This window comes from Heloderma suspectum, chromosome 5 (genome assembly GCF_057233095.1).
Source record: "Heloderma suspectum isolate Gila_16-S chromosome 5, 16-S_ref, whole genome shotgun sequence".
Taxonomy (NCBI): domain Eukaryota; kingdom Metazoa; phylum Chordata; class Lepidosauria; order Squamata; family Helodermatidae; genus Heloderma; species Heloderma suspectum.
In genome coordinates, this window is record NC_139462.1 from 128,619,337 (window position 1) to 128,635,663 (window position 16,327).

Consider the following 16,327-nt stretch of genomic DNA (forward strand, 5'->3'; position numbering starts at 1 on the left):
TTTTCTCACCCTTTTGTTGACTATGAGTGGTACTCCATTTCTTCTAAGGGATTCTTGCCCACAGTAGTAGATATGATGCTCACCTGAATTAAATTCGCCCATGCCTGTCCATTTTAGTTCGCTGATTCCCACTATGTCGATGTTCAATCTTGCCATCTCATGTTTGACCACCTCCAGCTTACCTTGATTCATTGATCTGACATTCCAGGTTCCTAAACAGTATTCTTTACAGCATCGGATTTTCTTTTCACCACCAGACACATCCACAGCTGAGTGTCCTTTCGGCTTTGGCCCAGCCGCTTCACTCTTTCTGGCGCTACTTGGAAATACCCTCTGCTCTTCCCCAGTAGTATATTGGACACCTTCCGACCTGAGGGTCTCATCTTCCGGCGTCATCTCTTTTAGCCTTGTGATACGTTCCATGGGGTTTTCTTGGCAAGAATCCTGGAGTGGGTTGCCATTTCCTTCTCCAGTGGACCACATTTTGTCAGAACTCTCTGCCCTGACCTGTCCGTCTTGGGTGGCCCTGCACGGCATAGCTTATGGCTTCACTGAGTTACGCAAGCCCCTTCGCCACAACAAGGCAGTGATCCATGAAGGGGACATTCAATACATATTGGGAAACAAATCCATCAGTTTGAGTTGACTTTCAGTGCAGTGAGAATAGAATAAGCCCTCTACTCCCATAAATAATTAATGCATGGAAAGGATAAATAGTACTAATATTTTCAGTGCAGAGCAAGTCAGTAACTTGGATGAAGCAGCAGCAACCGTGGAATATTATAAAACCAATCAGTCTGTTTTGCAGTACTTTAGCAGACATGTAAGAAACAAGCAAATTTCCCCACATTTTCCTTGTGGTAAGCTGGTCATGTGTTTTGCCTCTTACTCATGCTGCAATTCTGAACACACTTACTAGGGATTAAGTCCCACTGAAAGTAAACATGCCTAGGATTGTGCAGTTATTCTTTTGGCATCCTGTTAGTACTTCATGTCTAGTGCAGCACATGAAAATGTGTGGAGATGTGCTCTGTCAACAGAACTGCTTGTGTGTTTCTAGTTACAGTTGCTGCTACTTTTGAAAGCAATGTATTTCATTTCTAATCTGCAATATACTTTTTAAATATTTTCATTGGTTGACATATTTAAGTATCAATTCTAAGGCTGTAAACAACTGTTTTAGAAATCTTTTCACTACCCCCACAAATGTGAGAATCATTCTTTTGAAAGCTCTGCATCTCTAACCTGTGAAGAAGCTGAATCAGTTTAGATGCTTGAGCTACTTACCTTGGCATGCAAGTTCACATCTCTCACATGGATTTTCTACTTTTCAAAGAGATTAATGACTGAATTCTCTCTTTAAAAGAAACAGAGTTTTCTATAATGTTAATCACAGCAAATAATTTTTAATAAACTTGAAAAAATATTGTCCATACACTGAAATGTGCAAGTGCTGTTTTCCTTTCTGTAGCCCAGCCATCCCCAACCTGATGTCCTCGAGATGTTTTGGACTCCCAACTCCCATCAGCCCTAATCAGCGTGGCCACTAATCAGGAATCCTGGGAGTTGTAGTCCAAAATACCTGGAGGGGACCAGGTTGGGGAAGGCTGCCATAGTCTGTATCCTGGAAGAGTGGTGTTACCCTAGCAGGCCACTGAGGTGTTAGATGATAACTTTTTAGAGACTTGAGGGCACTCCATGGACTTGTTAGAACCAGTGTCACTTGCAGTGTATTTGTTCAAATACATTTTTTGCAAAACTCTTTGACCAGAGACTCTAGTCAGACATAGAGGATTGCTTGCATTTCACATATTAAGGTGGCTCAATCATAGTGCCTTCAGTCCTGTGGAAAAACACACACCCTGTAATCTGTCTGGAGTAAGAATGGGAAACCTGTGGCCATAGGACCGCTTACAGTCCTCAGCCTAATTTCAAAAGTCCTGTGCAAGTGATCAGTTCAGACCTCTGACAAAAGTGATATGTTTCTCCCCTTCCTTCCTGCACAGTGAGGCTGCCAAGGAGGGGGGAGGGGGGGAGAGAGAAAGAGAGAAGGAAGTGGCAGAGAGAGAGAGAAATGGGATGGCCCCACTCACTATTGGCTCTGGCCTTGCTTTGGCCCTGCCCACTGCCACCGTGTGGCCTCTGACAGATTACCCGTGGGAGAAAGTGACCCTTAACAAAAAAAAAGTTCCCAATCCTGGCTTTTAAGCCCAAGAGTACCCAATGGGGCTACCATGCAGTAGGCAGCAATTACTGATGGCATGAGTTGCACCATCATATTTCTATATGGTTTGGGAATGGGGTTGAAGCTGTACTTAGAAGAAGGGAAGTTGTGAGACTGGATGTATTTAGGCAGTCTGGTACATAATTCATTTGCTCCAAAGCGGCTTACAAATTGAAAATGAAGTGTGGATCCTTTAGATCACAGTGAAAGGTGAATCATTCCCATTATTTGTGCATGTGCTCTTCGCTAACCTGTCCAGGAGAAAAATGGATGTGCAGAGAGCACAATCTTTAGTATACAATTCTATGTACACTTATATTGGAGTAAGCCCCATTGAACATAGAGGGGCTTACTTCTGAGTAAATATGCATAGGATTGCACTGTTAATCATTCTTACATTAGCTGAAGGTGGGTTATTCACCCAGACATTTCTCAAAAAACAGTGGAGGGAAATGTTGTGAGGGAGATCAAGTATCTGTATGAATTTGCAGGTTTTTAATATGATCTTTTCCCTAGGAATGCAGAGTTCCCTTTTTGGCATTAAAAAAGAAACCTGATCTGGGCCTGACATAGTTTGTTCAGTTAAGTGCTTCCATGTGTAATTTACTGTTCTCTTACTCATGACCTCTCTTTATGTTTCCCTCTTCTTAAGCTCCACTAAGGAAGGCAAAATTTGTTGAGAGCCCGCGAATCCCAGAATCTGAGCTTGGCTCACCAACTCTCACTTCAGCACCTAAACTGGACCTTGATGCCTACTGCCCTGGTAAGCATGCATGCAGAACGCTGCTGCATTTTGAGGAAGAGCGGGAGGGGATTTACTCTGGCCAAGCACTATCTCACACCCCTTAGACCCGGATAGAAGCCTTGCTGACCCCTTCCTTGCCTGAGATTTGTGTGCTTGTCATATCTGACATTTTTTCATTTAGGTAGATGGCTGCTAACATGACATTTTTGTTCTTGAGGAATTAAATTAAGGCTTTCCAGAATTGCAACAACTTTGCAGGTGGCAATGTCTCTGCTGGCCCAGGCCATGAAGTATTTGGAAATGTTAGCACATGCATAACGCTGCTCACTCCCCGGGAGTCCTTGGGTGTTCGCGATCATCACAGGGCCTCTTTGGGTTCTTGTAGGTCAGTTTACTTTGTTTATTTGTTGCATTTATATCCCGCCTTTTTTCCTCTTGCAAGGAACCCAAGGCAGCTTTACTTTAGACATGAAACACTCATAGCAAAATTTTATTTTCCAGCAGTAGCAGAAAGTATCCTTGTGTAGGTTGCTCCTCCCACGTGCTCTGGTACACACAGCCATATTGAGAGTTCCAGGTAGCCTGTGGGAGAGAGCCCCTCCCAGTTCCAGTCTTGCCAAAGCTTTGTTCAGTAGGGCATCACCAAGCAAACCATACAAAAAATAAAAAAAAGTGTAATGACTCAGAAGCCGAGGGAAGGTGGAGAAAACATAATACCATGCTGGATCAGACCAAGAGTCCATCTAGTCCAGCATTCTGTTCACACAGTGGCCAACCAGATGTCCAGGGGAAACCACAAGCAGGGCATGAATGCAACAGCTTCCTCCTACCCATGTTCCCCAGCAACTGGTAGTCATAGACGTACTGCCTCTGATACTCTGAGAAACAACATGTTTTTGCACAGACAAGGAAAGGATCCAGTGTTCTCACTGGAGCTATCAGAGGATTTCTTAGACAGGGGCTGGAGCCACTCAGAGTGCGAACCTATCCCAAAGCCCAGCCCAGGAGGAGCAAGGCTTGCCTGGAGTGGTGTGGCCACCTTCATCCCAGACTCAGCCAAGTTCCTAGCAACCAGGTCCCCGACTGGAGACCACAGTGCTGAGGATGTGGGCATGGGCAGCCACCACAGAGCCTCCCTGGCTGGGGAGTACAGCACAGTCATGAAGCAGGAGGTGAGGATCAGGGCCCTGGGAGTTGCTGCCAGACAGACCACCCCATACCTGCTGTTAATTGGCGGAGCCATGCTCTACCCAGACTTCTGCCAATGGATTTGCCAGGCCATAGTGAGAGACTTGCAACAATTCCCCTCCTTCTCACGTGGCCCCAACATCCCCCCCCACCAATGAAGAGGCCCCTGTAGGGAGTGGGGCAGCCAAAAGGCAAGTGGGGAGAGAAAGAAACGTGGGAAATGCTGCCATGAGTGGGAGGATGAGAGGGCAGGCTTGTCCAGATCACCCTCCCCTTCCAGAGGGCGCACCAGGAAGCATCCCAGGGAACTATGCTGCTGACAACCAGCACGAGAGTGCGGACTCTTGTCCTCCGGGTCACAAAGCCCCGCATGAAGCAGGTGCAAAGAGAAAGGTGAGAACATGCAACCCCACCATTGCAATGGCTAGTGGCAGGAAGCCCGTTAAACCGCTGAGGGTTACACTAAGCACACCTGCCCTGTTCTGGGTGAGGAAGGACAGTCTCTGTGAGCCCAGACTGAGAAGGAGGGGCATCCATCTCCCCACTCCCATCAGACAGGGAAGAAGGAAAGCTCTCTCCAGATGAAACTTCACAGAGCACATCCACTTCCATGAGGCTTTGACACTGTGAGGAATTTTTCTAGTGTTTCTGAACAAAGTCCTTAGATTCGTGGAACTAGCCATGACAGATAAGGGGAAAGGGGATGAGCAATCTGCCCCCTCTAGGGGAGTAGCTGCTTCCCCCCCAAAAAATTGGTACCAACAAAGACTCTAGTACTGTTCCCAGATGCTTTTAAAGAGGTACTGGAGGAGGCACGGTGCCACCCAGGAGCCACTAGGAGCGATTATATCTTTGTAAAATGTACTCTCACACAGAAAACTATGGCCACGCTAAAGGTGCCATTGGTAGAGAAACCTATGGCTGCCATTGTATCCGGGGCACTGGTGCCTAAATATCAGGATGACTCCCTCAAAAACCCAGATGACAAGAGGCCCACAAAGGCTTGCACTAGCAGTTAGAGCATCCACCTGCACCTTCCTAATGGCCAGAGCCTCAATGCTATGGGTCAGTGACCTGATTAAGGAAGTTCCCCCAGACAGGATTCACCTGCAACAAGGCCTCAACAAACTAGCAAATACAGCAGCCTTCATGGCAGACACCGCCAGGATGCCATGCAATTCTCAGCCGTGGCAGTGGACGTTGTTGCACGTAGCCCTGTATGGCTAAAGAACTGGAATATGGATGCCATGTCCAAAGGGAACTTGGAGACTGCTCCCTTCAAAGGGGGTAGACTCTTCTGGGGAATCACTAGATGAGATGTGAGTTGAGACAAGAGAAAAGAAAAAAAGTCCTTCCTCCGGTGCAGAAAAAAGACAACGGGAGGGTCAAGACACAGGGCGGTCCTTTTGAAGCTACAAGCCCACCTTCAGACCCAGGGACCATAAGCCTAGCTGACTCTCTTGGAGTGGGGTACAGCAGCAATAAAGGTAACAGGAGAACCGAAGTCACTTCAGAGCAAACACTTCAGGGATCCAGATGGGCCGTCGCAAGCAGGAAGCCTGACTACTATCCCCCACCTGCCAGGACATGACTTCTTGTATACAGGAGCACGACATGACTCTTCCTATACAAAGGTTCGAGTGCCAGTAACATTTATTGCAGTAATTCCAGTAGTTAGCTATAAGCCTTTACACTCCCAATAAAGATCCGTAGATAACAGATAACAACGGAGTTCCATGACCAGGGGCAGTTTTTTAGTATCTCAACAAAAGATGCAATCAGCCTTGGGTTCAGTAAACATAATACATCCAAATGAGATTACAGTTCCATCCAAACAGGTTACAAAGCTTTCCAGGTTACAAAGATGTTGCTTTCAGCAAACTCTACTGCCACAGAAGTGATCAGATCAGTGCCACAATGAGAACACTGTTGCAGTTTCTATTCAATATTCTTCATAGTCCTGAAAAAGAACAGGGATTGGGCAGCGATTCTAGATCATCAAGGAATAAATCACTTCATGAAAAAATGCGATTTCTGCAAGGAGACACTCGGGTCCATTGCAGATAGCATCCAGAAAGGGGATTTCCTAGCATCCATTGACCTCACGGAAGAATATCTTCATGTGCCCATCCACCCAGCGCACTAGAAGTATGTGTGTTTTGCATACCAGGAGAGGCACTTCCAATACAAAACTTTGCTGTTCAGCCTATGAGCAGCTCCAAGGGTCTTCACAAAAATAATGTTAGTACTAGCGATGGCATTTCGCAGAGAAAAAAATCATATCTACCCCTACCTGGATGACCTCCTGATCAAGTTACCCTCCTTTCCTACACACCATACAATGCCTCCAGGACCACAGCTTCCTTGTGAGCAAAAATAAGAGCAACTAGGGGTTGGGCCTGCCACCTCTGCAGATGCATCCCAAGAAGACATAGGAATGGATTCTGAGTCAGACGGGGAGTGGGAGGTAGAAGGCATTCTTGACCTGCCAAGATTGCAGGAGGCCAGTGAGAATAACAGTATCAGAGAGGAGGAAGCCCAGCTGTAGCCTAATCAGTTGGATGACCAACAGGTGTGCCTTCTGAATCTGTGGGAATGGAGGTTCCTAAAAACGATGAGGAAGGGGGTAGGAATAAGAGACCCAAGGGTTAGATGTTGGTTGAAAAGGGAGGGGCAATGTAGGATCACAAGATGCCCCAAGAGACTAGCAGCCAGGGAGGCAACCCATGGAAAGATCCACCTTGAGGGCAGGGTTTAGTTAACCATGCAGGTTGCGAAGGGAAGCCTGTAGTAGCCAGTGGCAGTTTTGTGGCAATTCTCTTTCATGGTGCCTTAACCCAGGTGACTACCTGAAATCTACATGATCCTGTATTATGCAAAGTCTCTTAGAAAAGCCTGTCTCTAATGGATGCATGAGGATACTGTCTGTAGCCTGAGGCAGTTTGCTTCTAGTTTGCATAATAAAAGTAATTGACTGGAAATATGACTTGGCAGCTTGACTGCAAAGAAAGCCAGGGCCAGGTTTCTGACAGCTGCCTGACACTGGTTCAGGCTCTACAATACCTGGGAGCAATTCTGGATATGAGGTCAGGGAGGATCTCCCTCCCCACAGACAGGAGAGAAAAGATCCAGGAAATCATCAAGAGAATCAGGAAATCAAAGTCTGCAGAGCTGATGCTCCTAGCCCACCTGGAGGGGGGAATGTTAGTCTGCATAAATGCTGTCCCATGGGAAAGGAGACACTTGTGCTCTCTACAATGGTTCCTCCTGCTCCTACAAAAGGAGGTAGCAGTGTAGCGACACCAACAGGTGAGGGTCACGTAAGAAGTGAAGGAGTCACAGACCTGGTGGCTCACCCCAGTCATAAAGAGAGGGAGAAAACAATGGAACCCTCATAGAATACAGGTCTCAACAGACAGAAGCCTGAGAGGATGGGGTGCTCACTGCCAAGAGGCCATAAAACAAGCACCATAGTCAAGAGGAAAAAGACAATACAGCATAAACTGGCCCTAAAAGACTTCAAGACATTCTTGGAGCGACAGGAAGTGTGACAAGATTGTGTGACAAGAAAAGAGTGTGACAAGAAAAGTGCCCATAAATTGTCAAAGAAGATCCAGATCACACTCCCTCATGTAGGAAGTTGGGCTCCTACTAGACTGGGCAGAAGCCAATCTAGGATCCTTGTCAGCAAGGACACATGCAAGGAGAACAGTGAACTCCAAAGCTGACTGGTTGAGCAGACAGGACATAGACCGGGGGAGTGGAGATTGAACCAACAGGTGTTCAATGCCATTAAGACCAGACTGGGGACATAGGCCTCTTCGCCTCCCCAGCCACAAATTACCAAGGTTCTTCTCCAAATTCCAATCAGATGTGGCCAAAAGCATATATGCCCTCACAACATCCTGGCCTAACAACCTCTTCTACCCCAATGGCACTACTGGGCCAGACTCTTGAAAGTCAGAGCAGAAAGGGCCACAGTGATCTTAATAACACCATTCTGGCCCAGAAGGACATGGTTCTTGGACCTAACAGCCATGTCCAAAGGGAAACCCTGGCCCCTGCCATCAAAGGAAGACCTGCTTCATCAAGGGCAGATCAAGACCTGCTTCATCAGACCCAGCCGGCTACAGCTTCGTGCCTGGCGATTGAACAGTCAAAGCTAAGAAGCAAGGGTGGTGCACACAGGGTGGTGCACACAAGCCTGTCTTCATGCAGAGACTCCACCCACACAATCTATGAACTCACCTGAAGGGCCTTTGTCAGGTGGGTGAGAAGGAAAGGGTCAACCCAGCACAGGCTATCATCAAGGGGATTCTGGCCTTCCTCCAGAATGGCCTGGGCTGAGGCCTAAGGCCCAACACCCGCAAGAAGCAAGTGGCAGTGCTCTCCTCAGTAATATCAGCCACCAGCAACGACCCTGTGTCCACACACCCTGTCATAATGAAACCACCACCAGTGCACAGATTCCCAACTTGGGACCTGCATAAGAACGTAAAAGCCTTGACTAGATTTCTGTTTGAACTTCTGAACACAGCTAGCCATGGAAGGTCCATCACATCAGCTCATAGGATGTCCGAACTGAAAGCCCTTTCTGTCAGGAAAGAGCTCTGCATATTCCACCCGGATTCAGTCATCCTTTACATGAATCCAACCTTCATCCAAAGATGAACTCCACATTCCACAGGGCACAGGAACTGATCCAGGTGCTAGCTCCAACAGCCTCTTAATCTTGTGAACTTGTCAGCTTTGGCCCAACAGGTTTTCATTAAGTGTCAAAGGAAGATCAGGAAGAAGGAAGGAATACCACAAAAGATCAGGGTGATGATCTGTGGATGGAAGAACCATTCTGTTGTCCATTACTTGGTCAAATTATTATTGTTGGTGACTTCAGGAACCCTCTCCAGGGTGGAAGATACTTGAAGATGGCCTACCCTTGGAAGTTTTTGGATCTGGGTGGTTTCCAGATGTCTCCTGGGTTTTTTCCTGGCATGTATGGAGGTTCTGTCACAGCCCTTGTTGATCTCTGTAATAGGGAAATAACTCAGAATAAAGACATGATTGCTCCTAAACATCTTCACCCTATTTGTCAAGTCCAGCCAATTCTTTGGTTTTCTGAGGAGTTGGAGACAATGAAACAAAACGGAAGATCACTAGAGCACAAATGGTGGAAGTCTAAAGATGAATCTAATGGAACACAGACAGAGCCCATATGAGGGACTGTTCCTTTGTTGTTATGTGTGATAATAGCAAGGAAATCTTACTTTACCACCACCCCTTCATCTGCTCACTGTTGTCCACTGGAGCTTTTCCACCTGGTAAAATGCGTTAACAATCTGGCCAAGGTGGAGAATTGATAGACCTGTCTGTGGATGGCCTGTTGTGATCAATTTGCAAGGCATTTTGCAGATAAAATCATTCATATTTGCTCTGATTTGGACTCCAGTTTTCTAACAGGGGAGAGACAGAAAGTCCTGTAGTACCATATAGTCCATTTTTAGATATCTTTCATATAGTTGATATTGAGGATGTGGACAGACTCCTTGGAGAAGTGAGACTAACCACATGCACAGTCAGTCCTTGCCTGTCTTGGCTGCTTAAAGTGGCAATATTAGGCCCTTTAATAAGAAATCTTTCTTTAATAAGAAATCTACCCTTGACCCTGGTGACTGTCAGACTGTATCAACACTCTGATCTCTTAGTAAGGTATTTGAGCATATGGTTACATCTCAGTTCCAGAGTTTTCTGAAGGAAACTGATTTAGACCATTCCAGACTGGCTTTAGGCCTGGTTTTGGAATGCAAACTATCTTGTCACCCTGGTGGATGACTTGCACCAGAAGATAGATTGGGAGAGGGGTGCTATGCTGTTGATTTTCTTGGATCTCTCAGTGGCCTTTAATACCATTGACCGTGCAATTCTTCTGAGTTGTCTGGTTGAGATGGGGATATGTGATACCACTCTTCAATGGTTCTCTTCTTATCTGGGAGGCTGGACCTGGAAGGTGATGCTTCGAGGCTGCTGTTTTGTACCTCTGGAGTACCGCAAGATTCTATCCTGTGTCCCATACTTTTTAAAATCTACATAAAACCACTGGGTGAAGCAATCCAGAGTTTGTGTTGAGATGTCACCAGTATGCAGATGACATACAAGTCTACCTCTTATTTCCATTGTCTGCTCTCAGAAGAAAATGGAAGTGATTAGCTGGTGTCTGGTGGGCATGGGTATTAGCAAGCTGAAACTTAACCCATATAAGATGGAGGTGCTGTTAGTTGTATTGTTGTTTTATTTGATTGCTGTACAACACCTTTGTGATTTTTGTGGAAAGGTGGTATGCAAACAAATAAATAGTAAAGAATACTGGTATTGTAGGTAAAGTGAGTCAATCTGTCCTGGATGGGGTGGGGTGCCCCTGGGGCAGCAGCTATGTAGCTTGGGATACTCCTCAAGCTGTTTGTTTTTTTCTAAATGCTCAAGTGGTGGCAGTTGCTAGGGGTGCCTTTTATCAGCTCCAGCTGATACTCCAGCTGTGACCTTTCCTGGAGAAGACAGATTTGGTTTCAGTCATCTAAGCTTCAGTTATTTCCAAGCTAGACTTTTGTAATGCATTGTATGTGGGGCTGTCTTTCCTTGGAAGCTTCAATTGGCCCAAAAATATGTTGGCCAAAATTTTGTCTGACATCCAACCCTATGTCAACTTCATTGGCTTTTTGTCTGCTTCTGGGCTCAATTCAAAATATTGGCTCAACCCTTTATAGCCCTAAATAGCTTAGGGCTAGTTTGCCTTAGAGACCATTTCATCCTTTGTAGACCTGTGTGCAAATAAATGTCAGTGGTCTTGCTCTTTGTGCAGCCTCAAGGAGGAGGAGGTTTGTAAGGCTCTGACCTGGCAATTACTGCTGATGTTTATTAAGCATTATAATTGGGTGTGAAGTCCAGAAAATTAATAGATGTTGGCAAAACAGTTCTGCACAAACCTCACATCTACATACTAGTATATTGCTAATCTTCCAATATTGGGCTGTACAGAGGCCATTAAGCATGGATGAGTAGTCTCTGGCCTGTTGGCCTAATCTGGCCCACAGAGGTTGCCCATCTGTCCCACCTGGGCTCCTTCTGTGGGTCTCACCCTTCCCCAAGCCCTGCCCACTGGCCTGGAGCTACAGGGGGCTTTGGGAGGAGGTGGGGAGAGGAATCCCTTTGTAAACTCTGATCCGTGATTGGAGATAAGGATATTCCCCGTCTGCCACTCTCCCTCCCAGGAGGATTGGGGGAGTGGCAGCTGTGCAGTCATCCAGCACTTAGAAGAGCTCCTGGATGAGTGAGCTTCACTTATCTTTCTCCTTCCCTGTGTGGGGAAGGCAACGAATAGATGAAGCCAGGCTGAGCTGCTTTGTCTGCCCTGCATCCTCTCCCCAATGGGAGAAGGTTTGAGGCAAGTAAAGTGGATTTGCTGAGTGTGGGCCTTCTTTTATGGGAGAAGCCTCACATGCAGCAGTGCCTGTTCCCCGTGGATACACCAGGAGGATCATCCTCCCAACTTGTCCGCTGCGGACCAAATGACATCAGTGACCATAGCCCTCATATATCAGGGGGACACACCCCTTTGACATCATTTGGCTCACAAAGGGCTGAGTGGGGTCATCCCTCCCCCAATTTTAGTTGCCCACCCCTGCCATAAAGATTAAAACAGGGCTGTGTTTACCTGTAACTGATATTCATCTAATGGCACTCTGTGCAATCTCACATCGGGGAGATGAAAGTGGGCAAAGTCACTAGGTAAGGGGAAGAGTGCTTCATGCACAGGAGAGCTTCTGGAAGATTTTGCAGCAGGCCTGTGAATGCACAGTGTCCAGGGTAGGTACAGAGACTCACTTAATGAACATCAGTTACAGGTAAGTGCAGTCCTGTTTATCTTTCTCTTTCTTCTTTTTGTCTGTCTGTCTGTCTCTCTCTCTGTAACAGTGCCATAGGCACTGCTGTTTTGGGTGATATCAGGCTCCTTTAGTCCATCTCACCAGATGCAAATATATAGAAAGTACAGGGACTCTAACCTTTTTGGGTTGGTGGGCACATCTGGAATTTTGTAAGGGTGTCACGGCCACTCTCACAAAATGGCTGCCATTGGGGGGTTGTCCATTCATAAAATGGATACCGTGATGGGCATGGTATCACAAAACACCCATTTCCCAGAAGGCAAACTGGTGAGACTAAAAGAAAACTAACTTGCCCAAGAACCTAAGTACAAGGCAGAGATGGAGTCTGAGCTCAAAAACACAAAAGCACTGTCATTGAACCCAAATAAAGTTGGTACTGTAAGGCAGCACCTCACTTTGTAGTATGCCAGCCTCCCAGTTTTTTTTATTTATTCTAAACTAGGTAATTAAAAAAAAAACCCTTAAGAAATACAATAAGAATCAGGAGAAGCAGAAAGCCTGGCAGACACTGAGAGAGGGTCTACTGGCACATTGGAGCCCATGGGCACCATGTTGGAGACCCAAGCCAAGTAAACTTTGGGACAGAGAACTGATGTTTTTTAAATGTGTGAACAGCATATAGTTGTGATAGGCAAATAATAGTAATAATAAGTAGTAATATAATAAGAAGCGATGAGTGGAACCTGCAACAAAATGTTACTGTATATCTTCAATTCCTAGCAGGAGTGCTCCTGCTCAGGGTTCCACCTGCTCGCGCACCCGAGCCCTCTTCCAGAACACTAAAAGATGAAAGGAGCTCATGCAGGACATTCCACTCCCCACTCCCACCCCAGTTTTCTGCTTTTTGTTTCCAACTGCCACTCAGCATTCTGTTGCTACTAATCACATTCAATCTTCTTTGGGATTTTTTGTGTGTGCTTCTCCCTTTAGACCTTTAAAAAATATATATTTTCTAGTTCTGCAAACCTTGGGATTCCCACAAGCATGCTGAAACTTCCCTCTTGTTTCTCAGTGGTCTCATTTTGGCTCTATTTCAGTTGGCACTCACCACCTGAGTTTGCTATTAGATGGAATAATAATAATGTTATTATTCTTAGCTTCAATAATAATGATATGCCAGGTCTGTCACAGATTTTTGAACTACAATGGTTGTGCTCTCATAGACCATAGAATAGAAGCCTGAACATCCTACACCCCCATTCAGTATTAATTTTTTTCAGCCACCTTTCTGTGTGACTGTGGGGAAACTACAAGGAAGAAACTAGAGGCTATTCACCTGACACAATAGCCCTTCTCAGCGTTCCTGCCCTTCTTCCTCTTTGTAGGATCCTTGCTTGCTCCTGCTTCAGATAGAAGGAATTTAACAGGTGGCTGCTGACTCTGCTCTTCTTTAACATCCTCAGACCAGCGGGGGGCGGAGGGAGCAGACACTCTCTTAATTTTAAATGTTTGACAATTGCTGCCCAGGGCAGCTGTAGCCTGTGCAGTTGCAGAGACTCACTTGAAGGACTTACAAATATAAGTAAGTAACATATAGAGGGGTCTGCTTTTGATTTCCTTAACCTTTTTCCTTAAATGCACAATTTTAAAAGGTTGCAAATGGCTGTGGATTTCCATGGTAAACATCATTTTCCCTCATTAGTTTAGGTTCTCTGCAGACTTTGACAAACGTGTGCATCTTGGTGTAGTCTGCAGAAACTGGTATTCTTAGAAATAAAGGGTTTCATCTTCCTGACTTAACCCGATATGTGCTTTGACTCTTCTGTTCATCAGTTCACTTCTTCAATGAGGGATTGCAAGCTGTTGCAGATGTGAGAATTCCATTAAATCTTTATTTAGCTGCAGCTCACTGCCTAGCTGCTTCTGAACTTGGACTAGTTGCTTGGCAACCTCATGTAGGCTGTGCACAAAGGGAGCACAATGAAGGCAGACAAGACTTTTATCTGAAGAGTTGGGGAGGATCTATTTTCAGCTGTTTTCTGAAATCTTGACTGCTGAGTACTCTTATAAGCAAAGGTATTGCATTATAATTATATTTGTGAGGGAGACACTGTCATGAAATACTTTGATAATTTGTGGTCATATAGATTTCCCAGTTTAAAATTGGTTCCGAACAGGGTAAATATCAGTGTCAAAAAACGAGACCTAATTTCAGTGGCAAACACTGAGTGTTCAAAAGGAGGCTCACCTCAGTGTAGCTGGTATAAAGTTTTATTGAAAACAAATTGTTGTAGTTTAGTGCTTGCTGTATGGATGCATTCTTAATACTGTGTGAGGTCCTAGGTTTGGTAATATTTTATTACCAAAAAGCATTTTTGGAAGCATTTTAGAATAAGTTAAAAATAAATGGCAAACTTATGGGCCTGGAGCAAATTCAGAGGCAGAGTCATAAAGCATATGGAATCACGAAGAGAGCTGTTTATGTGTCAGCAATGCAGTTCCATATGCTAGAATATCTTTCAGGGGAACTTGACTCCCTCCTCCTCTTCTCATCCTCCCACCCTCTTCAGCAAGAGGACTGCAGTTCATTGGAGAACAGAGACCAAAGAATCTGAATTGCTGGGGAAGTTTGCAGCATACTGATATATGTATGTTTGCAGATGTTGAAGAATAATACAAAATGTAGGATTTTGTCAGATTTCTACCGAGGAAGAATGTTGGAAACCAAAAATGCTCCAAGGGGAATTCTTGTGACATAAAGGTTTATGTTTTCCCTTCTTCATTTCCCTACCCCCACCCTGCTCTCTCCACTGCCTGTTGTGGAACATTCCATATGAGGTATGTGTTATTTTCTCCTGTGGTGGAATAAGGGTTAGCCCTTAGAAACCTCAGGTGGGAGAGGGGGAGAGACAGTTGGCATTGTTTTTTATACTCAGAATTTGAAATACAAGCCAAGGCCTCTGGTCTTAATTCCCTGTCCTGTTTTACAGTGTAGTTTCTTCTCATTCCACTTCAGGATAGTTAAACAACTAGTCCTTTGTTACAGAGCTAATTCTACCACTGTAGTGATAAAGGTAGATCTAGTAAAATATGGCTATTTCTTCTCTAGTTTCCTAATTTGGAGATGATTGTTACATGCTCACTTTTTTCATAGAGTGTTTTTTCCAAACTGCTGAATATTGACAAATGTGCTATCTTCTGTATAGATAATTCATTGAGAAAATTGCTAAATAAGCAGAATAAGATAGACTTATATCCTTCATAATATCTTGCTTCAGATTTAGTGTCATGAGGATTTGTTTGGACAGCAGAATGTCTCTCTGTGTTATACTTCGAATCTAAAGCGTAGTCCTGATACATGCAAAATTCTTGTAAAACAGGAGTGGGCAACCTTTTCAATAGGCCAGAACAGAATCATGAACCAGAAGGCCCAAACAGAATACTTTTTTGCATACTTTTGTTGCATTTAAATGAAATTGAATATTTGGAAGCATTTTTAATTTCAGTGTACAGAGAATTTAAAGAACTTTAGGAGTACATCTTCCTGTATAGTGGTTATAGGACAAATGTTTAAAGAAGCTAATGTGTCTGGAACTGTATTGTTTCCTAGCTCAAATTGGCAGCAGAGTGAGCATTGAAGGCTTTAGGACCTAGAATGTTAATACCGGGTTGATTAGAAGGAGGAACATCGCCCTATTTTAAGCCTTAAGTTCAATCTTCCTAAAACGGTATATGTGCCACCTATCCATCCATGAAAGCAAAACACCAGACTTTGAAGCTAATACAAGCTATTCAACATCTATGTGGCCCATGAGTAACAAACTATTAGATGAAGTGTCAAAAATTGAGCAGAGATGCACTTTATTCACTTTATGGGGATGGGGGTGGGGGGAATCCTACTAAAAACATGTTAAAGATTCCAGAGTAGAACTTCTAAGTAGGCTGATCAGTATCGTTATCCTAGATGATAATAATATCTTCCAACTGTTCCCAAGACTGCCATAATTTTCTAAACCCTATCCTAGATAACTCATTGCACCCTAGTCCCAATTTTGCAATCCTCATCCTGAATATGACTCCTATAGAATCTTGCCAAACTGGGTAGCAAAAGCGGAGCAAGGCAGAGGGGGGTGGAGGCACCATTAAATAGTGGCAAATAAGTGTGTTTCTTGAAAATAGCTTGATCTTAAAAGCAAAAAGATAAACACGTTTAAAAGAGTGCCTGCAACATCACCAGAGGCTCAGAGTGAACCTCTTCTAAGATATCAGCTTTCTCCAAGAAGATGTTGTTCT

At 44.8% G+C, this 16,327-nt stretch overlaps 1 protein-coding gene across 1 annotated transcript in view; it reads left to right on the forward strand.

The window, feature by feature from the left end:
* Window positions 1-16,327, forward strand: part of TANC2 (tetratricopeptide repeat, ankyrin repeat and coiled-coil containing 2) — a 529,014-nt gene that overhangs the window by 266,958 nt on the left and 245,729 nt on the right. The window contains exon 6 of the mRNA XM_084857421.1: window positions 2,877-2,987. Within this exon, the coding sequence (XP_084713547.1) occupies window positions 2,877-2,987 (111 nt within the window). The remainder of the gene's footprint in view (window positions 1-2,876; window positions 2,988-16,327) is intronic.